Here is a 26,506-nt window from a genome sequence, read left to right on the forward strand (position 1 = left end):
TTGATAAGCTGTTGTTAGAATTTATTTAATATTACTTTCTACACCAGGATCCTTTTCTACGTAGCTGATGGCTGGTAACTGTGCAGGGGCGGATCTAGCAAAGTTTAGCCAGGGGGGCCGATAGGGCATTAACAGGGAAAAGGGGGCACAAAGACATACTTTTCTTTCTTATTCTCATTTAAAACGTCTAGCTTTTAATAAATAATTATCTGAATCTTACACCCAAAGTTTTAATCTGATGTAAAATGTATAGAAGTCCATTACTATATATAGTAACTGTTAAGTCTAATATACCCTAGTAAGCTATAGTACTTTTTCCTTTGGGAAGGTACCATCTGTGCAGTCTGCAATTCTGTTGAAGAAAGATGTTGAATCTATTTAATTATTCTTGAAAAATAATTTATTTCTGTGCATTTTTTTTCACACTGCATCAAATTAAAGTTGATTACGTCGATTAAGCATCATGAGGTGGAGGGTGGGGGGTGGTTCCCTATTTTTTTTGCTGGGAGTTTGCAACCCTATTAGTTAGGTTGCTTAATATTTCTGCTAAGTACTCTTTAAAATACCAGAATAGGGAGGATGGAGCAGGTTTAAGTTTATTAGATTGATCAGTATTGCTGAACTATGAAATATTTTGGGTGCAGTGTAGGCTATTTTTTTTTTTTTTTTTTTTTTTTTTTTTTAAACATACAGGTATAACAGAATAGCTTTAGTGTTGTTGTTTATTTAAACTTGAGTATGAACTTATACAAAAGTTTGTCAGTTTGTCACAGCAGGCAGGCTGACGGTGATCATTTACGGATTTTTACGACTGCAACATTTTGAAATGATTACATCCTAGAAATCACTGCAGCATGAGCACAAATTCAAAGAAAAAATTGAAAACTTGTTTTCTGCAAACACCACCACATTCTTATTAAAATGTTTTTGGGTACACTTGTGATCATTTTCAAGGTATATGGCTGCAGTATTCCTGAATTTACGAGGTGCCCTTAAAGGCACCATGATGAATTGCGCTGGCATATTGAACCGTATAGGTGCACAAATTATTTTGGTGTGACTGCATGACTGGTCAATAAGAAACAGTCATAAAGATATTTGATATTTTTATTTCTTTATGTTATACTCTTATCATAAATCCTGTTCACTGAAAACTATTCATCAATACAAGCAAAGATATTGGGCATAAAACACACACACACACACACACACACACACACACACACACACACACACACACACACACACACACACCTAAACGCAATGTTTTGGCACCAGGAGCAGCAGTGGAAAATTTCTGCTGCTGCGCCGGAGGGAAAAGCTGTATGGACGTTGTTGTGCCCACGCACACACAGTTTAAACATCCAGCTGTGACTCATTTTGCTTCCAAGAGTTTTACTTTCGTTGGAGAAGAGAGAGAGAGAGAGAGAGAGAGAGACTTTATAGAAGCTTTCTCAGACTTTAAACATCAACAGCCGTATAGGCTGGGTTTTTTTTTTTTTGAGTGTGTAAAAACAATGCAGAAAAAAATCCACTGAGTCTGTCGTCATTGTTACACAATGTGCAGCTTTGTGGAAAACAGGCCAGTAATGAGAAAAGGAAATGATAAGTATTCTTGTCATTTTTATATTCTTTTGCTCTCCTTTTTCAAAATAACTGTTTTACTAATTGGCTACTCTTTCATGTACAGTAGCCTAAACACTTTTATTAATACACCAAACTTGGGAATAACACGAGTTAACCCAAAGTGCTTTTGTGGTTGCTGACAGTTCATCAGACTGTGTCTCGCTGTAGCAAATGAACTGTTAATAGTAAGAAGATATGGGAAAGAGAGGGGAGACCTGGAACTGAGTACCAGAGCTGTCATGTGAAACAGAGCGCGTGGGAGGACTCAACAGAGAAACTGACAAACACACACACTGAAACTAAGTCATGTGAACCTGACGCTGGGAATGGAGATAAAGGGATAACTAACATAACAAAACAAGAAATCAAGAACTATAAATAACAAACTCAGAAACTAGAACATTAATTATTTTAACCTTTCAAAGAAATAAATACCAAGTTCAGAACAAAACTCAAAACGCTGCGTCAAAGACTCCAGACAGGTCACCCTTAACTCCAGCTCGCCCTCAAAGCGGTTCCAAGGGCGGCAGATATGAAGCTCAGCACAGAGGAAAGATTACAAACAAATTGAATCTGCTTATCTGATATTTAATCATATATATTTTCTGTCACCAAACAACATCTGAAGGTTCCTGATTTTTTTTTTATTCCATGGTGGGTTTGGGGCTGAAGGCGTCTTCTCTGGCACGTCGTCCAGCAGCTCGTAGGCAGGTGGCTGGCCCGTCCACTGGCAGTTCAACCTGATGCTGGTGTTATACATCTGATAGATCAGCAGTGATGACAGCACCATGCCGAAGAGCTACACACAAACAACAGTTAATAAAGAGTGACACGATAATGTTTGTCACTCATGCTCTCTGCGGTGAAGATGAGTTTACCTTAGCTAAAGGATCATAGCAGGAAAAACTTTATTATCCATTTACTTTTGCAGTGCTGAAAAGTTGGTGTATTTCCAAAGTTCTGAATCAGCTCTTTCTTTAAAAAAAACATTCTCTGTAAAGTATTTGTTAAGAGCACACATCATTCAGCATTACCGGGGCTTTCAGAGATGTGGACATAAATCATTTCAAAATGCTGTTCTACATTTTTGGAGGAGATTTAAATACAAGGCAAGAAAACATTAAAACAGCAGAGCTATGGTGACATAACACATTTTACTTTAATGATTAACTCACTGTTAGAACAAAGAGACCAAAGGTCACGCCCAGGGTGATGTTGGCATTTCTTGCAACGCTGCTGATGATGATGGGAAAGCAGGGCTGAAGACGGAGAGAGAAAAACATATAAACTCTGACTGCAGTGACAGGAAAAGGAATTTTTTTCAGGGGATCAGGAAACACACTCTAAAAAATATTTGTTGTGTTTGTCGGTAGAACTTAACAAAAAACCACTTTTCTGCTAAAAAAAAAAAGTAAGTTGTCTACATGTACACGTTTCAGTGAATTGACTAATCAATGTTAAAAGTCAGTGCAACACAAAAATTAAAAAACAGCACCTTAACTTAAATGTTTGAGTATATTGAATAAAATACTTTTGTCATCAATCAACAACAGAAAATATTAAGTTTGTGTAACATGTAAAAATGAGTTTCAACATCCTTCTTGTTTGAATTGAGACCATTCAGACAGCAGAGGGCAACCCCGTAGCAACAGTTTCTGGATTCTTGTGGCCTCGTGGGAGAAGAGGTGTGTTTGCCCTAGACTGTGTTTGGTGAGTTAAGTACTGAATTCTAAATGGATGAATTACAATTTATATTTGTACACTTTAAAATGTCATCTTTAAAAAAATTAAATTTGATGGTTTTAATCATAATTTAGCAAAGTAGAGTTGTTGTTGTTGTTTTTTTAAGTTTAGCTAGCCGTTTCTTTTAGCTAGCAAACGTTCCTCACAAATAAAAGAGTACAGATACAATTAAAATATGTCACTTGTTAGGGTACATTTGGTTAGCTGATAGACCATGCCGACAGCAGAGCATGTTCAATTTGAACCCGTATATGTTCAAATTAACCGGTCAGCAGCTGCCTGCATTTTTATCATGGTGTCAGAGTAAATTCGTGTTTCCACAAGATGGTCTCGGGTGAGGTAACTAATTACTGACAGAGTAAAATGTGGTGAATTTATCCTTGACTAAAAGTATTTATATCAATTGTGTTGATGTTCTAAGCTCGACTGGGAACTCTGCCTGAGGTTAAAGTTGGTTGACCTAGCAAAAAAACCCAAAAAACAATATTGTGTGTGTGTGTGTGTGTGTGTGTGTGTGTGCGCATACACTTGCATTTGCTTTCTGTAATTGTAAGCATAATGTAAAGTGTGGGATTGTGGCATGTCCACAGTGGTATTTAAATAGTTTAAAAGAAATTTCTCTTACACATTTTGATTTGACACCTTATTACAAGTTTAAACTGAAGTCTGTAGATGTAAATTTTAAAATTCAATTTTGTTCAGTCTTTATGATTCATTTTTTTCAGTGTTGCATTGTAGTGTTTTAGAGAAGGTTTTATACTTAAAATAGCTTGTTAACTCAAAAGCTTCAATAATTCTTTGCATTACAAAAGGTTGCAGTAAATTTCAAAATGCATTGGACTTGCAAAATTTGCAAATTTGAAACATCAAGAAGGAATGAGCTCTTAAAGCATTACAGGCTTAGACATAGCCATGGTGGACTGTTTATGCCTTGCCTGTACTGGGATTGTTACTGCTCATTTGAACATATGCTTCTCATAGGAACCGAAAACACACTCCTCACTCATTGGATGACTTCAACCCTGACCTGATACAGAGATGTGTCAGTCATTTGAATGCAGGAGATGATCCTCTTGAGGAACATAATGAAAATCCATTGTGTGAAGATGTAGCAAATGCAGAGGATGAAGAAATTGGTGAATTGCCTAATTTAATTGAGAAACATTTAGCCCACCTACTACTAAAACTGGAAAGTATATATAATGTACCTCGCAGGTGTATTGATGAATTAGTTGTTACAGTTACAATTCATTTCTTCCTCTGCTTCAGGTCCTATTCATCAAAAGCACAATTGTGCTGTTGATGAAATTTAGGTTACATTTACTTTTACTCACCTTATCCTACTGCTAGCAAAGTGGGCATTTAAAGCAGGCCAGTGTGTAACAGTTTAAATTGAAGTTACAAAGATTAAATCTTTAATTCTTTTAAAAACATATTTAAAATCAATGGCACAACGCAAGTCACATAAATGTAATAGTTTTGACTTTTCACCTAATAAACTGTAAGTTTAATTTTTGTTTTTCTTTTTTTTTTTTATTCTCCAGAGTTTGGTGGAAAAGAAGAAAGAGGTTGCAATCCGTTGCCTGAAGGTGTATCTGAAAGAGAAGGAAGAGGATCTCTTCAGAGAACAGCCGGTAGGTGAATCTCGCATTCTTTTGTTTTATTTTTAAATGGCACATAAAATGCTGACATGTTTCCATTTAAACTACCTACTTGCCAGGATGGTGAACAACAGTTCCCAGAAGAAGTGGTAAAGATTGTAGTCACCAGACTTGCAGCAGTGTCTCTCCCAGATGTCGCTAAAATTGTGATTGAAGGAACAGCAGTCCTGGAAGACCTTGATGTGCCCAGAGCGTGTGCCTTAATGATGGGGCTTATATACGCTCTCAATCTGAGCTACCCCAAACAAGTAAAGAACACTCTAGAGGTATTTCTGGAACTTGATGGGCTTAAAGCCAGTCCACGGGTAATGTCTCTTAAGTGCAAATTTCTGTCGTGAAACGAATGTGACTTGGACTGTAGTATTCTGATGTGCCTCTTATGTTTTTGTATGCAGTCCTAGATGAGTGTAGTTTTGAGAAAAGTTTGTAATACATATAATCTTAGCTTTGGATTGTTCCGTTGTTGAACATTAAAATCTTTTGTCATTTCCTTGATTCTGCGACAAGTTGAACAAGTTGATACCAATTTAAGTTATTGTTAATGTACATGAAGTACTTTTTTTTTTTTGCTTAGTCATTTATAATTAAAGGGCTGCTGTAATGTTTCATTTATGTTGTATTGATACAGAATTGTATTACTTTGAAAATGTTTTGTAATAAATTAATCAATTGGAATAAGTGAAATGGCTTTGTGTGATTTTAGAAAAGTTACTATAGAAACCTAAACTAATTGGCATGGATAATTGTGAGTAGGATATATGTAAAAAAGTTAGTTGGTGTAACTCAACGAATGTGATTTCTCAACTTAATTTTACCAGAAATTTTAAATTAATATTAGGTTGGATAAACTTAATTATGCTTTTGGAGGTCAAGGTAAATCATGTTGGCTTGTTAAACAAGTTGAGTTAGCCAAACCTAAAAATTACTTGCTGAATTTACTTAATAATATGCAAAATTTATAAGTTAAAAAGCTGAGTGGAAATTGTTGCCTTAATTTTTTAAGTTGGGGCAACAAAATATTTTTTAGTGCAGATCACACTTACCTCCATTATTGTATATTCATAATCACATATCTATTAAAACTTCTTTAAAATTGTCAGAGAGAGCCTTGATGTGAACGTTGAAGGAATACACTTTTTATATGTTCACACCTGAGTATCATGTGATAACTTTAATATTAGCATTTAGCAGCTCTCACCTGTGTGAAGACAGACTTCTTCTGCCAGAAAAGGTTCAACAGGAGGTTCTAAAAACACAGGAAATAAACTCAGGAGTCATTTTGTTTGTGTTTCAGTTGGACCCATTTCAGAAAGCATCAACAGCTCACATGAAACTGAGTTAATACAATAACTCTGCAAGTTATTAGTGTCTCAACAACTTCTTTTACTCACTGTGTAGCTGACTGTCTGACATTCCTCTACATCCTGTTTGCACAGGCAGGAATCAGGGATGCTGTTCTCCCAGTCTTTGTAGCCAAACAGACCACAGCAGTGCAACTAAACACGGACGGGAAGAAGAGCTAAAAGCTGCAGTGTTATTTACACCACACAGTGCAGAACAAACCACGCAGAACTCGGTGCTGGTGACTGATGCCACATCAAAATAATACTGAATAATACAGAGCATATTTTGTGGAAGTCAGAAATCTTAAAGCTCTGGCTTTCCTTTTGCTCCTGGACTCAAAGTATAGTGCTATACTGCCTGACAGTGTGATAGGTGCTTACTGATGTCTGTAGTCTTTCAACCTGATCCCTGATGTCAGCTGAAGCCTGATCCAGTGGCAGAAGCAAACGAAACCTTTCCTCCATCACACGCCCCAACTGAAAAATCACACAGGAGTGTTTTTATTAGTTCATAATAATCTGTAAAACATCAAACAACCTGCGTTTGATGACATTTTACTCAAGTTAAAATTGTGCATGTCTGCTCAAAACTAGTGGAAACAAAAGCAATCAATACTAGGGTAGACAAAGAAATGAAATCAATGCTAAAATTACTATCGGTCTGGATACTTATTTGGATCAGTATCAGTGCCAATCAGTGCCACAAACAGACAGTTCATCCTGACCTCACCACCAGCTGAAGCTGACGTTCATAACAGCGAATAAATCTTTATGATGAATTTTAAGAGGTCAGTAAAGCTCCCATCTCAACAGCACTCAACAGTTATCAGTAACATTAGCTGTTTAGCCATTAGCAATTACCCATCAGCCACATTAGCCATCTGCTACATTGCATTAAGCCACCGGCTAATAATAAAACGATCAGTGTTGGAGCTATGGAGCAAATTTCATCAGTTGTGCCCGTCTGAAACATTAATAATATTAATTTACAGGATAAAACTATTATTTGCGTTTAAATTCTCTTGAGAAAAAAGGGAAACATCTGCTATACCTCTGAAAAATAAACTTTATGGGTCCTGTAACTTTTTCTTCCACTTCATACTCAAACTCAGGTTCCCCCACAAGCTTTCCTAATTAACTTTGAGATAACCCAGCAGAACCCAAGTGGTGTTTTGTTGTGTTGTCATACTTTTTGGTAAATTACTGTTATGGTTGTTTAAGGAGCTTGGAAAGAAAAGCGTCTGGACTTCTTTGAGTTGCTTGAAGACGTTTCACCTCTCATCCGAGAAGCTTCTTCAGTTCTAAGGGTCAATGGTGGAGAGTCCCAGATTTAAACCCAGTGGGAGTTCCCCCCCCAAAGAGGAACAAAGGAACCCCTGATGATCCTCTACCTGATCACGTCCAGACACTTTTCTTTCCAAGCTCCTTAAACTACGATGACCTGGATGACTGAGAACCTTCACAGACATACTGTTATGGTTAAAATACATTTCTTCTTTCAGGATGTCAACTCTGACAAGGTCCATGTAGCACAGTGAAAAACCTCCATGTTTCTGATGTTCCTGCATGAACCTGGGATCTGTTTGTGTTTTGTTGGGAATGCTGAGTTTGGGGGAGAAGCTTCGTTGCTGACTGTCGAATACAGAACCGACACAGTAAAAAGAAACCGGGTCCTTACGTTTGGTCGGGCTGCAGCAGCGATAATTCCAGCGCTGAGCATCAGCAGACTTCCAATGAACATGCACACCAGGTACTGCACAGAAGGAACCAAAGAGACGCTGCCTCAGCTCCTACATGTAATACCTTTTTTGCATTTTGTTTTATTTTGGTTGTAGTTTTCTATTTTGTATCTAACCACATCAACATGGGACTTTTAAGGAGCAGGAGAGACGTGAGAGAAAAATAACTCTGTTCTTCTGCTTTTCAGAAATAAAAATGATGTGGGGTGCATTATCTCAAATACTTTTCTAAGTACAGCTTTCATGAACTATAATAATATGTCATGCTGTGTTTTATTTTGGATAAAGAGAAAGAAACTTAGCAGTAAATAAGTAACTTACATTACCTCCTGTCACATTAAAGTAATAAATACATGAATCAATAAATATGATCCAATGTGATCATGTGTTCTGCACAATGAGCACTTTTACTGTCTGTACATGAAATATATTTTAAAGTAAAACTTTTGTACTTTTTAATTAAGTAAAAAGTAGAATTTGTTTCACTACGTTTTTTCTCTATGCTGCTCTTATTTCTGATTAAATAGTCTCGTTAAAAAGCAGTATGCTGAAGCAGTTTTTAAAAATATGAATCTGGATTCAAGTGCCAGAAATTCTTCAGTTTTCAGTGTTTTATTATCAAAATCAATCAAAATTTCCATTAAACTAAAAAAAAAGGTGCATGCTGGTAGTTTTAGTTTGGTTAAAAATGGGAGAATTTACAAAAAGAAAAAATTCAAATGGAAACAGTCGAGAAAATGATAATTGGTGTGTATCTGTTATTGATTATTTATGATTGTATTTTTTTTTTGAAGCAAAGAAAAGACCTTTTTGAGAATCAGCTTCTCGACTGAGAACGGACTTTTCCTCACTGCGAGGACTGCTGCTCAGACTGGGGCTCGTAATATCGGAGTAATATAATAATGTCAGCTCTGCTTTTCATGTGTGGGATGACCCAAGATCAGGGAACGACCCAGCTTTGGTTCCACTATAGCGCCAAAATGTAACCTACTTACTCCCCAGATGTTTTATATTACTTTACTTTGGGGTTCATGGCAAACATTAAGTGAATAAAAAGTTCAAATCATTAAAACTGTATAGGTGACATTGGGTGCTTTTGACAAGGTCGTAAAAAAGTGGAATGAGGTAGATATTACAACAAATATACACCTCAGGTCTGAATGAACCCTAGTGATTAGGATGGGGGTTAAGGCCACCTTCCCTTTAAGTCAGCTTTATTATAAGTGTTATTAGTGATATCCCCTCTGTGACATCATACAGCTCCAAGAGCCGGAAAAACAGACTCCAAGTAAGTTAAAAGTTAACAGGGATGTTCGAGTAACGTACACGTGACAGAAAATAACAGACGGCAGAAGTGAGAACAAAACAGTTTCATGCTTCAGTTTACCTGAAAAATTACTAATATTTGTCAATCAGCAGCCATTGTGTTTCTGCTCACCACAGTTAGGCTCATCCGGTTTGCCGTGTGGGCTCCGTGAGCCCCCAAGATGCTGATCACCACGGTAATGGAGCCAAAGATGTAACGGTGGGTTGTCTGAACTTCAAACTGAATGAAAAATAGTTTTATGCTTGATTAGTGATGCATAACAAACAGCTGTGTGTGTGCGTGTGTGTGCGTCTTACATTGTCTTGGTAATGTTTAAACAACGGAGCCGGAGCTGTGACAGTAACGAGTTCCACTATGACCTGAAACACAGCAGAGCAGCATATCATCCAAGGAAGTTTCAACAAAAGGGGAATCCTGTGTTTTCTGGGGCTGGTGCAGCAGAGTGTACACATCTGTGTACAAGTGTCAACCACCAACAACACTCCATTAACTTTTTCTCTGTTTATGTCTGAGATGGAACGTCATTATGGAGTCGTGGTCTTCGAGTCTCTCGAGCTGGCCCGCCTTTTCTGTGTGTTTTTCTACAGTTGTTTTCTCCCTTTGTCTGTATACCATGTTTACATATCTTTGTGGGGACCAAAAATTGGAACGCGACTATACAGGGAGTGCAGAATTATTAGGCAAGTTGTACTTTTGAGGAATAATTTTATTATTGAACAACAACCATGTTCTCAATGAACCCAAAAAACACATTAATATCAAAGCTGAATGTTTTTGGAAGTAGTTTTTAGTTTTAGCTATTTAGGGGATATCTGTGTGTGCAGGTGACTATTACTGTGCATAATTATTAGGCAACTTAACAAAAAACAAATATATACCCATTTCAATTATTTATTTTTACCAGTGAAAACAATATAACATCTCCACATTGACAAATATACATTTCTGACATTCAAAAACAAAACAAAAACAAATCAGTGACCAATATAGCCACCTTTCTTTGCAAGGACACTCAAAAGCCTGCCATCCATGGATTCTGTCAGTGTTTTGATCTGTTCACCATCAACATTGCGTGCAGCAGCAACCACAGCCTCCCAGACACTGTTCAGAGAGGTGTACTGTTTTCCCTCCTTGTAAATCTCACATTTGATGATGGACCACAGGTTCTCAATGGGGTTCAGATCAGGTGAACAAGGAGGCCATGTCATTAGTTTTTCTTCTTTTATACCCTTTCTTGCCAGCCACGCTGTGGAGTACTTGGACGCGTGTGATGGAGCATTGTCCTGCATGAAAATCGTGTTTTTCTTGAAGGATGCAGACTTCTTCCTGTACCACTGCTTGAAGAAGGTGTCTTCCAGAAACTGGCAGTAGGACTGGGAGTTGAGCTTGACTCCATCCTCAACCCGAAAAGGCCCCACAAGCTCATCTTTGATGATACCAGCCCAAACCAGTACTCCATCTCCACCTTGCTGGTGTCTGAGTCGGACTGGAGCTCTCTGCCCTTTACCAATCCAGCCACGGGCCCATCCATCTGGCCCATCAAGACTCACTCTCATTTCATCAGTCCATAAAACCTTAGAAAAATCAGTCTTGAGATATTTCTTGGCCCAGTCTTGACGTTTCAGCTTGTGCGTCTTGTTCAGTGGTGGTCGTCTTTCAGCCTTTCTTACCTTGGCCATGTCTCTGAGTATTGCACACCTTGTGCTTTTGGGCACTCCAGTGATGTTGCAGCTCTGAAATATGGCCAAACTGGTGGCAAGTGGCATCTTGGCAGCTGCACGCTTGACTTTTCTCAGTTCATGGGCAGTTATTTTGCGCCTTGGTTTTTCCACACGCTTTTTGCGACCCTGTTGACTATTTTGAATGAAACGCTTGATTGTTCGATGATCACGCTTCAGAAGCTTTGTAATTTTAAGACTGCTGCATCCCTCTGCAAGATATCTCACTATTTTTGACTTTTCTGAGCCTGTCAAGTCCTTCTTTTGACCCATTTTGCCAAAGGAAAGGAAGTTGCCTAATAATTATACACACCTGATATAGGGTGTTGATGTCATTAGACCACACCCCTTCTCATTACAGAGACGCACATCACCTAATATGCTTAATTGGTAGTAGGCTTTCGAGCCTATACAGCTTGGAGTAAGACACCATGCATGAAGAGGATGATGTGGACAAAATACTCATTTGCCTAATTCTGCACTCCCTGTACTTGTGGGGACCAACAGTCCCTTATGGGGACAAAATGTCCGTCCCGACGAGTTTGAAGGTATTTTTAAGACTCAAAATGTGGTTTGAGTGTCAGGGTTACATTTAGGTAATGGTTAGGCATTCATTTTTGATGGTTAGGGTAAGTGGCTAGGGAAAGCATTATGTCAATTAGATGTCCCCACTAAGAAATGAAAACAACTCTGAGAGTGTGGGTGCTCCCCCATGTCTCCTCCTTCCTGTTGGCATGCTGAGCAGCTGTGGGGTTAGGACTACTCACCTGCTGCTCAGCAGTTATCAGGCTTCCTGCTTAAGGCGCGTTGTGTTGGCCCAGAACGCTCACGGCCTCCATCTTGTTGTGGAGTCTGTGTTTTTATGCTTTGGATAACTGGTCTGTCTGTGGCCATGAATACTGACTCCTGTGAGATCTGCTCTATGTGTTTGGGCCCTTGAAACTGGCAAAACCTGTTGCAGCTATTGGAACTCAAATGCCTCACCACCAACTTTGATTACTGCCTTTTCTTTCCTGAGTGATCATTCTGTTAGTTTCTAACACATGGTTTAAAAATCTAACTAGCCAACAAACAAACTAAACCAAAGCTATTTGTCTTCCCTGCATGTCCTAATCTTCTTAAAGTTTTTGTACCTTTTTTTTCTGATTGCTTTGTGTTTTTCTGGACTCTTCAGCTATCATGTGCTTTGCTGCAAACTCATTGTTTCTAAGATTTTGATGGAGGTTACCTTTCAGCCCCTTTGCATTTGCAGAGGAAATGATAAAATCATTCAAATGTTTTGATCAGTATAACACCAGGATGTCTGAAGTAGAACAGAATATCTGAAACTCCCTTTAAAACAAACAGCAGCTTCATGTGACTGTAGAATATGAAATTATATCCCTGTGCCTCTGAACAGATCACGTTCTAGCTTCAGACTGTCATAAACATTACATTTTCAGATTGTTTGTATTGATTTATTTACTAGCTCTGTAGAGATGTGAATTGTCAATAACTCAAAAATCCCGAGTCATTGTGTGTCTTCACTGTTCTCCCTCTCATATCTTTCATCTTCTTAGAAAGTAAACAGAGCCATATTCCCCTTTTAAAATCCAGTTACTTACCAAAAAGAAGACGTCGAAGCCGAAGAAGAAATGTCTGAGAGAAGGGCTGACCTGACTCATGCTGCTGTATGATAAAGCATAAATGTATCGATGTGTACTGGGATTCTGCGTCCAGCGGTGGTTGGAAAAAGTGATAGTGCAAGTGAATCTTGGAAAGCAAGAGAGAAGGGCAGGGCTTCCTGTAGAAGCTTCCTGTAGAAAACAGCATTAGAAAGCTAATGAATTATTTGTCATGATGTGCTGTGAAGACAGATGGACAAAACCTAAGAACTAGAAATCACCAAACAAAGAACTAGAGCACTAGAAATACAGAGAAAGAAACCTAAACACTAATAGTGATAACAATGATAAAAATCAAAAAATCAAATAAGAACACAAGTCATTTACAGCAAAGAAACCATAGAACAATAATAATAACGAACAAAACACTGGGTCACCGACCCAGGACCGTGACACTATTAAATATTAATTAAGTGACAGCAGCACAGTCGAACAAAAACAAGAACAAAATTCATTGTGTTTTCTTAACATTCGTTTTTTGAAAAGGGATTTTGTGATTGTGGTTTTTGAAATACTGAGTTTTCTTAAAATTTGGTGTATGAGCATAAATTTGATTTTCCAAAATGTTTTTTTTTTAAATGTACTTTACTTTTTTTCTTTCTTTTCTTTTCTTTTTTTTTTTTTTTACCTTTTTATGTCCAGAAATGTGGTTTTATAATAATAAATGTAAAATTAGGATTCCAGCTTCGTCTGCTGTCAGTTATCATTTTGGTCAATGATGACCACAGAAAGTAAAAAAATATAGTTTTATCCTGCCTGTGCTGATGATGGAGTGGACAAAAGGATCTGCACAAATACATAGAAAATCAGCAGGAGGACTTTGGAGCCATTTGTCTTTCACTCTGGCTGCTTTAGTTCTCTGTAGAGAAGTTTACAGCATCCAGATGGCTGTTATGGCTGTCTGACTGATCCATGACTTCACCTGAGTTTTTCAGCCTTGACCCTTTTTTACACCTTGACTATTGCATGTCAGTTTGTCCAGGAGAGAGCACCCCAGCAAACAGGTTTCCTATTTTCTTCCTGGGTCACTGAAAATAAGGGAGCATCTGCACAAAAGAGCATCAAGTCAGTTCAAAGCAAAAAAGCAGCACATGAGTGCTAAACTCCTCCACCACAGGAGGTACAATGATCTGGCAGCAACCAAGGCCAACCTTCAGCCTAAATAGTAGCTGAGTAATTATCACATTGCATACAGGTGAATGATTCTCCATCTGCTTCCAGGTATGAAGGAAAGAAATGCAGATGAGCCACAAGAAGGCTGCTAGAGACATGTCGACCCCACAGACAGAGGAGAGAAAGAGAGTAACAAATGTTAAACTTGGAAAAAACGAACTCAACTGAAATCTCTTTACTTTAATCTCAATTTGAACAAATTTTCCAACACAGCCAGACTTTGACGAGGAGGCTTTGATGTAGGGCTTCCACTCACCTGACAAACACCCTGCCCCACAGCAAGGCAGCTCAACTCACGAGGCAATATTTACTTTCCTGTTCCTGCTCAAACACAGTGGTGTTTCTGAGTAGCTTTTCTGCTTAGCAATTTAATTTAAATCTTTTGATACATCCCTTCTTCATAGTATAATCTTAACGTGCTTCATCTGAATCACCCTTTCTGTGTACTCACTACCTAATTTATAGCCAAAGTATTCACTCACTGTCTCTTTACTGTTTCGCTAGCTTAGCTTAGCTCGTAGCCGACTCGTTAGCACCATGGCTACTTCACCTGTCCCTCCTGCACTTTCCTGCTCATTGTGTCAGATGTTTAGTTACTCCTCGGCCTCCTTTAGCAGTAATGATACCTGTAATAAATGTAGCATATTTGCAGCTCTGGAGGCCAGGATTACTGAATTGGAGACTCGGCTTCGCACCCTTCATTCACCCGTAGCTAGCCAGGCCCCTGTAGCTGGTGCAGCCGAAGATAGCGTAGGCCCGCTAGCTGTTCCCCGGCAGACCCCAAGCAGCTGGGGAAAGAGGGCGGCTGGGTGACGGTGAGGAGGAAGCATAGTCTTAAACTGAAGCCCCAGGTACACCACCAACCTGTTCATGTGTCTAACCGTTTTTCTCCACTCGGCGACACACCCGCCGGGGGTCAAACTCTGGTAATTGGTGATTCTGTTCTCAGACATGTGAAGCTAGAGACACCGGCAACCATAGTCAATTGTCTTCCAGGGGCCAGAGCAGGCGACATTGAAGGAAATTTAAAACTGCTGGCTAAGGGTAAACGTAAATACAGTAAGATCATAATTCACGTCGGCAGTAATGACACCCGGTTACGCCAATCGGAGGTCACTAAAATCAATATTGAATCGGTGTGTAACTTTGCAAAAACAATGTCGGACTCTGTAGTTTTCTCTGGTCCCCTCCCCAATCAGACCAGGAGTGACATGTTTAGCCGCATGTTCTCCTTAAATTGCTGGCTGTCTGAGTGGTGTCCCAGAAACGATGTGGGCTTCATAGATAATTGGCAAACCTTCTGGAGGAAACCTGGTCTTGTTAGGAGAGACGGCATCCATCCCACTTTGGATGGAGCAGCTCTCATTTCTAGAAATATGGACAAATTCATTAAACCCCCCAAAATATGACTATCCAGAGTTGGGACCAGGAAGCAGAGTTGCAGTCTTACACGCCTCTCTGCAGCTTCTCTCCTCCTGCTACCCCCCCAAAAACCCATCTCCATTGAGACTGTGTCAGCTCCCAAAAAGACAAAAAACAAACTAAAAACCAGCAATAAACAACTTAAACATAAAAAATCACAAAGAAAGAACAATACAGTATCCACATCTGAACCAAAGAGTAAAACAGTGAAATGTGGATTATTAAATATTAGGTCTCTCTCCTCCAAGTCTCTGTTAGTACATGACTTAATAATTGATCAACAAATCGATTTACTCTGCCTTACAGAAACCTGGTTGCAGCAGGATGAGTATGTTAGTTTAAATGAATCAACACCCCCGAGTCATTCTAACGTTTTTGTACCAGAAATCCCGAAGCACAGGCCGAGGGGCGGTGTGGCAGCAATTTTTCACACCAGCCTATTAATTAACGAAAGACCAAGACAGACTTTTAATTCATTTGAAAGCCTGATGCTTAACCTCGTCCACCCCAGCTGTAAAACTCAGAAACCAGTCTTACTTGTTATCATCTATCGTCCACCTGGGCCTTACACAGAGTTTCTCTCTGATTTCTCAGACTTTTTATCTGATTTAGTGCTCAGCTCAGATAAAATAATTATTGTGGGTGATTTTAACATCCATGTAGATGCTAAAAATGACAGCCTCAACATCGCATTTAATCTGTTACTAGACTCAATTGGCTTCTCTCAAAATGTAAAAGAACCCACCCACCACTTTAATCACACTCTAGATCTTGTTTTAACATATGGCATAGAAACTGAATATTTAACAGTGTTTCCTGAAAACCCTCTGCTGTCTGATCATTTCCTGATAACATTTACATTTACAATAATTGATTACACAGCAGTGGAGAGTAGACTTTATCAAAGTAGATGTCTTTCTGAAAGTGCTGTAACTAAGTTTAAGAATATAATCCACCCACTGTTATCATCTTCAATGCCCTGTACCAACATAGAGCAGAGCAGCTATCTGAACGCTACTCCAACAGAGGTCGATTATCTTGTTAATAATTTTACCTCCTCACTACGTACGACTCTGGATACTGTAGCTCCTGTGAAAACTAAGGCCTCAAATCCGAAGTACCTGACTCCGTGGTATAATTCTCAAACACGTAGCCTAAAGCAGATAACTCGTAAGCTGGAGAGGAAATGGCGTGTCACAAATTTAGAGGATCATCATTTAGCCTGGAGAAATAGTTTGCTGCTTTATAAGAAAGCCCTCCGCAAAGCCAGAACATCTTACTATTCGTCACTGATTGAAGAAAATAAGAACAACCCCAGGTTTCTCTTCAGCACTGTAGCCAGGCTGACAAAAAGTCAGAGCTCTACTGAGCCAACCATCCCTTTAACGTTAACTAGTAATGACTTCATGAACTTCTTCACAAATAAAATTTTTATCATTAGAGAAAAAATTACCAATAATCATCCCACAGATGTAATATTATCTACAGCTACTCTTAGTACCATCGATGTTAAGTTAGACTCTTTTTCTCCAATTGATCTTTCTGAGTTAACTTCAATAATTACTTCCTCCAAACCATCAACGTGTCTTTTAGACCCCATTCCTACAAAACTGCTCAAAGAAGTCCTGCCATTAATTAATTCTTCGATCTTAACTATGATCAACCTATCTCTAATAATCGGCTATGTACCACAGGCCTTCAAGCTGGCTGTAGTTAAACCTTTACTTAAAAAGCCATCTCTAGACCCAGCTGTCTTAGCTAATTATAGGCCAATCTCCAACCTTCCTTTCATATCAAAAATCCTTGAAAGAGTAGTTGTCAAACAGCTAACTGATCATCTGCAGAGGAATGGCTTATTTGAAGCGTTTCAGTCAGGTTTCAGAGCTCATCACAGCACAGAAACAGCTTTAGTGAAGGTTACAAATGATCTTCTTATGGCCTCTGACAGTGGACTCATCTCTGTGCTTGTCCTGCTAGACCTCAGTGCTGCGTTCGATACTGTTGACCATAATATCCTATTAGAGCGATTAGAACATGCTGTAGGTATTACAGGTACTGCACTGCAGTGGTTTGTATCATATCTATCTAATAGACTCCAGTTTGTACATGTAAATGGAGAGTCCTCTTCAGACACTAAGGTCAATTATGGTGTTCCACAGGGTTCAGTGCTAGGACCAATTCTATTTACATTATACATGCTTCCCCTAGGCAACATCATTAGAAGACATAGCATAAATTTTCACTGCTATGCAGATGACACGCAGCTCTATCTATCCATGAAGCCAGGTAACACACACCAATTAGTTAAACTGCAGGAATGTCTTAAAGACATAAAGACCTGGATGGCCGCTAACTTTCTGCTTCTTAATTCAGATAAAACTGAGGTTGTTGTACTCGGCCCTGAAAATCTTAGAAATATGGTATCTAAGCAGATTCTTACTCTGGATGGCATTACCTCGGCCTCCAGTAACACTGTGAGGAACCTTGGAGTCATTTTTGACCAGGACATGTCCTTCAACGCACATATTAAACAAATATGTAAGACTGCTTTCTTCCATTTGCGCAATATCTCTAAAATTAGAAATATCCTGTCTCAGAGTGATGCTGAAAAACTAGTTCATGCATTTATTACTTCCAGGCTGGACTACTGTAATTCACTATTATCAGGAAGTCCTAAAAACTCGCTGAGAAGCCTTCAGCTAATCCAAAATGCTGCAGCAAGAGTACTGACAGGGACTAGAAAGAGAGAGCATATTTCTCCTGTTTTGGCTTCCCTTCATTGGCTTCCTGTTAAATCCAGAATTGATTTCAAAATCCTGCTCCTCACATACAAGGTCATAAATAATCAGGCCCCATCTTATCTTAATGACCTTGTAGTACCATATCACCCTATTAGAGCACTTCGCTCTTGCACTGCAGGCCTACTTGTTGTTCCTAGAGTATTTAAAAGTAGAATGGGAGGCAGAGCCTTCAGTTTTCAGGCCCCTCTTCTGTGGAACCAGCTTCCAGTTTGGATTCGGGAGACAGACACTATCTCTACTTTCAAGATTAGGCTTAAAACTTTCCTTTTTGCTAAAGCATATAGTTAGGGCTGGACCAGGTGACCCTGAATCCTCCCTTAGTTATGCTGCAATAGACGTAGGCTGCCGGGGATTCCCATGATGCATTGAGTTTTTCCCTTCCAGTCACCTTTCTCACTCACTATGTGCTAATAGACCTCTCTGCATCGAATCATATCTGTTATTAATCTCTGTCTCTCTTCCACAGCATGTCTTTCATCCTGTTTTCCTTCTTTCACCCCAACCGGTCGCAGCAGATGGCCGCCCCTCCCTGAGCCTGGTTCTGCCGGAGGTTTCTTCCTGTTAAAAGGGAGTTTTTCCTTCCCACTGTCGCCAAAGTGCTTGCTCATAGGGGGTCATATGATTGTTGGGTTTTTCTCTGTATTTATTATTGTGCTATCTACTGTACAATATAAAGCGCCTTGAGGCGACTTTTGTTGTGATTTGGCGCTATATAAATAAAATTGAATTGAATTGAATTGAAGTATTATATTTGGAATTCATGTTGTTTTCTGTGTTCTTTTTAAATGTACTGTAAGAAGTTTGTAGTGCATTAAAAACATCATGGTCCTGGGTTTTGGGTTTTGGACTGAGGATGCCTTCTGAATTCTTATTTATTATTTGATGTTCTATTTTGTTCTTGCTTTGTTTCTTAGTTCATTGTTTCATATATGCCTATTTCAGTTAATATGCTGCTTAGGATTATTTGGTTTATTATGTTTGTTATTTAAACAAAGAGAGGCACTCCTATCTCTTTAAGAAGCTGATCCAGTGCTTGCAGACAGGAAAGCTGCCATGTGATATCTGGGAAATTGCTCGGGGGAGTGTTACTGTGCGTTTATGTGGTGTGTCGACTGACCACTGTGTAACTGGGGCCATAACTCTGTGTGCAATCTGGGCAATCCAGCTGACTATCTAAGTACAGGGACTGGTACTAAAAAAAGTCCTCCAGTCTTCAGCAGTGAAGTGGACCCTCACACACAAAGTAAGTTCCTGTTTCTGCTGTAAAGTGAGATGAAACTGAGTCATGCACTAGGATGAAAAATACCATCTGTTAGATATGCTTCTCTGAACTGTTTCATTTGCAATAACACATCTAAAAAACTGCAGTCCTCACCTGCCCTAGTTAAGGTCAAAACTCCCAAATCAACAATAATGTCCAAGAGAAAACCTCTATTGACACATGGTTTCAAAGAAAGACGACCATTCAGCCTCACAATGGGTCCAAGGGTTTTATCACCTAATGGCAGTGTTGGTGCCAATGCCTAGCATGTAGAGGTCTGTTTGTCCCTGAGTGGATATGCCTCTCCAGACTGACCCAAGACCAAACTGGTCATGAATGATGTAACAGGCAGCATAACATTCTTCAAAGCTTCTCCAGACCCTTTCATGTCAGTTACATGACATCCTTTCCTGATTTTCTGGTGAGAGACAGTGACATAAGCGGCATGTTGGAGATGATTTTGTAGGGCACTGTTACTACAATGCTAATCCTGTTATACCAATCATGCTGGTGGGTTAAGGACCTTCTACCTTCCAGCTCTTCCAGTGTAACTTCCTATCTTCTGGACTCTCTTCCATGCTCTTGAGGCTGTGCCAGGAGACACAGTAAACCTTAAACAGTGCCATGTATTGATGTGGCATCCTGGCAGAGGTGGACTACCTGTGCAACTTCTGTATGGTCCAGATATAACCTCATGTTACCAGTAATGGGCCTACTGGGTCTTTAGCTCACAATATAAAGCAGCTTGAGGCCAGTGTTGTTGTGATTTGGTGCTATATAAATAACCCAGCCCAAATGTCAAACTATTGGAAAAACAGTCAGAAAAGATGAGGAGGGAAAAATGCCTCCACCTGTTTTGGTGGTTGTCTCATTGTGCTAATGCACTTGCAGTGATGGGAATAACGGCGTTACAAGTAACGGCGTTACTAACGGCGTTACTTTTTTCAGTAACGAGTAATCTAACTAATTACTATTCCTATCGTTACAACGCCGTTACAGTTACTAACAAGGAAACGCGGTCCGTTACTATTTTTCAACAAACAGACGGTTGAAGCTGTGTTTAGCTTACCGCATCTTATATCAGTTGCACGGAAGTAGCTGTAAGTAATCTGGACGCTACAGCTTTAAGCAGCTGCGCGCTCCCGCTGACGGCAATCACGATCACTGTCTAGCACAACACCTGGAGCTAAGGGGGCAAAACAATCGAGTGCTGCTGTTTGACTGAGGAAGAATAAAGTAGTCGTGGTAAGTCAATCACGTGACCACTTAAAGACAAAGCAACAAGGTGCCAGTTTTTAAATTGTGTTGATAGGCCACGTAAAACCAGAGTCATGATAAACAAGATATACGCGGCGTTTTTTCCTCAATAGTTTTGCCACGTTAGCGCTAGCAAGCACTCTCTGCTTATGAGCAAAAAAACAAAACAAAACAGGGGAAGTTTTAGGAGTGACGGCGAGAGAGAGAGAGAGAGAGAGAGAGAGCAGAAAAAGAGAGAGAGCGAGTTTTGAGATGTGAGATTTGTGATGTTTAGCGTGTTTGGAGTGTGTAGTTAATGTGTTGTCTTGTGTAGTTAGTGTGTAGTGTTGTGGATAGTTTTGTGTTGTGTGTCAGAACAATGAGGCGACTGCTGTCTCCAGGTAGAAACAGCAGTGATACACCTGCTGCTGTCAGACCTGCAGGTATCAGGCTGTGATGTTCTCCTTTGTAGTGGACACAAAATATTTTTTTGGAGTGGCACAAATAATTTGTGTGGCATCTTATTGTTGTTTGCAAAACTTGTGCATAGGATTTTAAAATGGACAATTAATATTTGCATTTGAAGTTATGAAATATGATTCATTAAACATGTTTGTGGTTGTTACAGTAAAAATATAACTTTTTCTACTCTGATTTTATGTTTTTTGTCTGATTTTAGATCAATTCTGGTTATACAGTATGACAAAATGAGAACATAACTGTAAATTCAGGCACGTGAGGTTGCGCTAAAAAGAATGATACCAAACAAGGCAAAGCAAATAGTTTTTAAAGGTAAAATGTGGAGGGAAAATCAAGAGTAGTAAAAAAATGGCCAATTATACCCTGGACCCCAGGGGGTTAAACGTTCTTTGTTTTTTTATTAAGTAACGCAATAGTTACTTTTCCAAGTAATTAATTACTTTTAGAATCTTGTAACTCAGTTACTTTTTTGAAGTAGTAACTAGTAACTATAATTGAATTACTTTTTCAAAGTAACTTGCCCAACACTGTGCACTTGTTAATTTCATAAACACCAAAGTAGCTGAAACTGATTAACAAGTTCCTCTGCTATCTAACTGACCACATCAATATCCCAGAAGTTTAACTTACTTGAAGCTGTACTGGGACTAAAAAGCATTCCTTTATTTTATTTTTTTTTCAGTCATTATATATCTGACCTGATATTTCAGGAGAAAGATCACTCAAGGGAAGGAGGAGCTGTGTCTACTGTTGTGTCAGCACTTGACTCCGCCCATTTGTCTTCAAGCTCATCAGTTCCTACACAGCCGTGAACATGATTTAGAATCCAAATATCAAATGTGATGATGTTCAGGGCCTCAGCCTCATAAACATGACACTGACAGAGGATCATCTCAGTACCCAACAACAGGAATATACACAAGAATGTATATTCTTGTGGGATTTTTTTTTTCTGCTCTTGCTCTTGACGGAGGCGGTCGCACTTTTCTCCTCTCCTCCTCTCCCTTAGCTTCCCTGCTTAGCCTCTTGTGTCCTTGTCTAGTCTCATGTTTTTTGTATTACTTTTCCCTGGAACACTCTCTCACAGTCTGTTCTCTAAAACCTAAAAGAGAATTATGGATTTGATCAACTGGTCCCTGAATGCAATTGACACCCCTTTCTCAACGAGAAGTCTGGGCTTGGGTGAGCCTGAGTGCTGAAGATATCTACCTATTTGGAAACATGATAACAGGGTTCTTGCTGATCGGTGCTGGCTTGGCCCTGGCTTATCGAAGAATTAAGGAAGCGGAACCGGCTGTTCAAACCCCCACAAGGCTGCCCACTGGGATTGAAACGATGGGACGAGGCGTGAGTTTCTCAAAATGGGCTCATTGAGTGCAGCACGGATAAGATCTTGGAGAAGCTTACGGCTGCCGTGAATACTCAGAATAAAACCTCTGAGTGCAAACTGGATTACATCTTGGAGGGGCTCGCTCAGAATAACACCTTTGAGCGCAAATTGGATCACATCTTGGAGAAGCGCACTGCGGTCGTGAGTTCTCAGAATTGGCTCTTTGAGCACAAGAATGACAACATCACGGAGCGTAAGTTTGATAACATCATGGAGAAGCTCACGGCTCTCCAACGGGAGATTGACAGACCAGTGTCGGATTGTTAGAACAGCTTTGAAATTCATATGAGTTGTTTGCACTAAAGTAAAAAACACCATCACTTCATCCGGATACCCCTTTGGCGCCAGCTGCGGTCTCAAGGCTGGAGCTGAACAACTACACCCTGATAACGACTGTGTTTTGACTGTTCTTCCCATTCTATGCAAGGCCACCTGGGTTGGCTGGAAGACTGTTTACTTAGCCTGGCAGGGCAAAGGACACTGTCTCAGCTGAACTCTGGACATACACACACACACGCACACAGACATATATATATATATATATATATATACACACATGCAGATGTACACTCATCCCCCCTCCCCCCCCAAACGCCTTCGACGCTTATTCCCTTCCGAATAGTGATGCGCGAATCATGAACGAATCGTTCAATACTCGAGAATCACTTTACTGACTCGTGAATCATGATTCACAAGCGCAACTGACTCACTGACTCATCCCTGTTGCTGTTAGCAAACTAATTTCATTAGTAGAAATATATCTAGCTTATAATTCAAATTGTGAAGAAAAACACAACATCCAGTATCTTAACAAAAACATTTCTGCTCTGAACTGGAAGAAAAAACTCTGAGTAGAAGCTCACATCAAGACAATAGCTCCTCGGTTCACAGTAGCATCGCTCTGCTAACATGCTAACAGCACATTTGAGCTACTCACCCCCTCCCTTCCTGCGCTGAATCGTAGGGGAAGCAAATCACTCAGGACTCACTAACCCCCTCCCTCCTGGGCTGAATCATAAAGCGCGCGAATCACTCATGACTCGCTCACCCCCTCCCTCCTGTGCTGAATCATAAAGCGCGCGAATCACTCATGACTCGCTCACCCCCTCCCTCCTGTGCTGAATCATAGAGCGAGCGAATCACTCATGACTCACTCACCCCCTCCCTCCTGGCTCGCAGCTACTTCTTCTTGGTTGGCAACCAATGTTAAGGCGCACTACCGCCCCTGGCTCACAGCTCAGTGGACATTTAGATGAGAAAATATATATTTGACACATGTAAGGACAATACTAATAAAATAAAAATAAACAAAATAAATGTTCCCTTTAGAAATTCTTTTGCTCTTTTTTGCTATATAAAATAGTTGTTTTCTTTAAGAATCACTCATCTTAGCAGTAGGATTTACATTAAAAGAGAAACAAATTAAGTTTGAGTGAAAATGTAAATTTTTTGCACTCTCTGGTCAACTGACTCAGTGACTCAAATGACTCAAAAAACCCGATTCACTTTGGTGAGTGACTCATTAAAACTCGATTCAGTAAAAAGAATCAAATTTACCATCACTACTTCCGAAGCTGACGGTGGATCATGGAGACCAGCGCATAGGCTGCAGGCCCGGATGTACAGTCTACATTGGGTGTCTCTCACCCTTTACCCACCACTGTTGCTTGTCATGTGTTTCTTTGGTGTATTAAGAGTTTTTTCATGTGTTATGTGCAGAGGTGGGGTTTTTTTTCTGTTCTCAAACTGATCTCCCCGTTGGAGCTCAGTCTGGGGGGAGTTATTTTTTTCTCCTTATCTTTCCCCATGTTGTGCTTTTTCCATTGTTATACCCAGAGGTGGAAAGAGTACTAAAATATTTTACTCAAGTAAAAGTACTACTACTTTGCTGAAATTTTACTCAAGTACAAGTAAAATTACCTGTCTAAAAATGTACTCAAGTAAAAGTAAAAAGTAGCTAATTTAAAATGTACTCAGAGTAAAAGTTACATAGTTACTTTTCTGTCAGCAGGAGGACAGCCGCTTCTGAGTAGTGCAAAAAAAGACAGTGGGATATAAATCTCAAAGTAGTTCTTTTTTAGTGAAAAGAAAAACTTTACAAATTAAAGTGCAGTGGCAGTTAAACTGCAAGTCTACACATGAAAATGGATAATGGTCACCAAACTGTCAGGTATCACAGTGTTTTCAATACAAAACCATATCATTCTTTCACATGAGAATGTGTTCTAAACTGTCAAATAAGAGAACAAGTACTGAACTGAACGGCAGCTGCTTTAAAAATGTTTTTTAATTTTTTAAACTTGGCCCTGCCCTACTGTACCTCTAGATTAAAGTTCCTTTGTGTCCATCCTAGAGTGTTACTCTCTGAACTTCCTGTTAATTTTGAGGAGCAGTTGATTTTCAAAGTTAGTAGAGTTCATCCTTGCTCGCTTTGCAGTGAACAGTAGTCCAGCACAGCTAAAGAGACGCTTGAAGGCAGCTGAGGCAGGCAGGCCAGTGTTAAGTTTGAGAGAAAGTTTTTTGACGTCCCTAATAAGACATCAATGCATTACATAGCTACCGCTGGTAAATTATATCAATATACCTCGTGTTTTTTTTTATTGGACAGTAACAGGCTAGTTAACGGGAGGTTGCAAGTGCTAATTAACAAGTAACAGAAGTCAGCTGTCTTTGACTAATCTAAGGTAAGTGAGCGTTCTGTTATTCTTTTGCCTGCAGTGTGAACATATGTGGGTTAAGTAAGAAAGTAGCCGCTTCTGTCTTTAATTTAACTATTTTTTAAAATAAATTATTATTATTAACAAACAGGAAAAACGTAGATAAACACATTTTCTTTTGGCAATTTACCAACCCAGTAAAAAAAATGTAAGTTGCGTGGACAACAACGTGCTAGTACCAACCAACGTTATCTGTGTTCTTCACAGATGTCTTAACTTAATGTGAGTAATTTGAACACAGCCTTTTTGCTACCATAACGGTACGAGTTGTATTTAACTTACCTCTACATGATTGCGCAGGTTTGATGTGTAATTTTTAAAAGCTGCTAACTCGGTCTCTCTGGGCAAACACAGCTTACACTGCATAATAAAGCTGTTGCCTTTCTTGCACTTGAAGCCGAAATGGTCCCTTAAATACGGCCAGGGGTTCACATCCGTTTCTTCGAGTTCAGGGTCAGCAGAATTCGACGGGGCTTCTTTTTTCACTGGATCCGTAACACCGATGTCAGACTCCATCTTTAACGTGACCTTAGCGCCAATTTGTTCTACTACCCATCATTCCCTGCAGTATTTCCGAAGCGCAATGTTGTTTTTATTTTTAATTTACTCAGTAACGGGTGTGATTGAAAACGTAGCGAACTACAATACTTTTAAAAAAATATACTTAAGTAAAAGTAAAATTACAGACTTGAAAAATGACTTTAAAAAGTACAAATACACAAAAAAACTACTCAATTACAGTAACGCAAGTAAATGTAATTCGTTACTTTCCACCCCTGGTTATACCTCTCTGACCTGTCTTCCCCATGTGATGTTTTTGTGTAATGTATGTATGGTCGGAGGGTAAGATGGCGCCGCCATTGCGTGCAATAGGTCGGCAGCCTTAACATGAAATTTCCCCTTGTGGGACTAATAAAGGTATATCAAATCAAATTCTGTGTTTGTGTTTCCAGACATCAGCAGGACAACCACAGAGCAGAGTCTTCAGGATGTCTATGGAGAGTGACCGGACCAAGAGTTAAAATCCAGATTTTAATATTGAACCTGAACCCTTAAACCCAATGTTTACATAAATAAATAAATAAATATGTATACCCTTTAGCTTTCTTCCTTGCTTGAGCAGTTCTTTCTTTTGTTTTCTATTAACAAAACGTATGATAATGGCAGGTATTTGATTTTTGTTTTTCCTTGGAAGAGGATGGCAT

At 39.4% G+C, this 26,506-nt stretch overlaps 1 protein-coding gene across 3 annotated transcripts; it reads right to left on the bottom strand.

Moving 5' to 3' along the window:
• Positions 1–1,089: 1,089 nt before the first annotated feature.
• Positions 1,090–26,070, bottom strand: LOC102075864 (tetraspanin-8). Of its 3 annotated transcripts, none has more exons than XM_019347032.1 (10): positions 25,584–26,070; positions 12,762–12,953; positions 9,736–9,798; positions 9,551–9,658; positions 8,052–8,126; positions 6,755–6,850; positions 6,422–6,526; positions 6,229–6,276; positions 2,802–2,885; positions 1,090–2,425 (listed from the first exon to the last, which is right to left on the bottom strand). In XM_019347032.1, exons 1-10 carry the CDS (start codon positions 25,815–25,817, stop codon positions 2,219–2,221), a joined length of 1,212 nt encoding a protein of 403 aa, XP_019202577.1. In that variant the 5' UTR covers positions 25,818–26,070; the 3' UTR covers positions 1,090–2,218. The 3 variants fall into 3 exon arrangements, with proteins under 3 accessions (XP_019202577.1, XP_013121743.1, XP_019202578.1); XM_013266289.3 differs by lacking the exon at positions 25,584–26,070 and adding an exon at positions 13,744–13,941; XM_019347033.1 differs by lacking the exon at positions 8,052–8,126.
• Between the last annotated feature and the right edge of the window lie 436 nt (positions 26,071–26,506).

The sequence above is a fragment of the Oreochromis niloticus genome, linkage group LG17 (assembly GCF_001858045.2).
Source record: "Oreochromis niloticus isolate F11D_XX linkage group LG17, O_niloticus_UMD_NMBU, whole genome shotgun sequence".
Classification (NCBI taxonomy): domain Eukaryota; kingdom Metazoa; phylum Chordata; class Actinopteri; order Cichliformes; family Cichlidae; genus Oreochromis; species Oreochromis niloticus.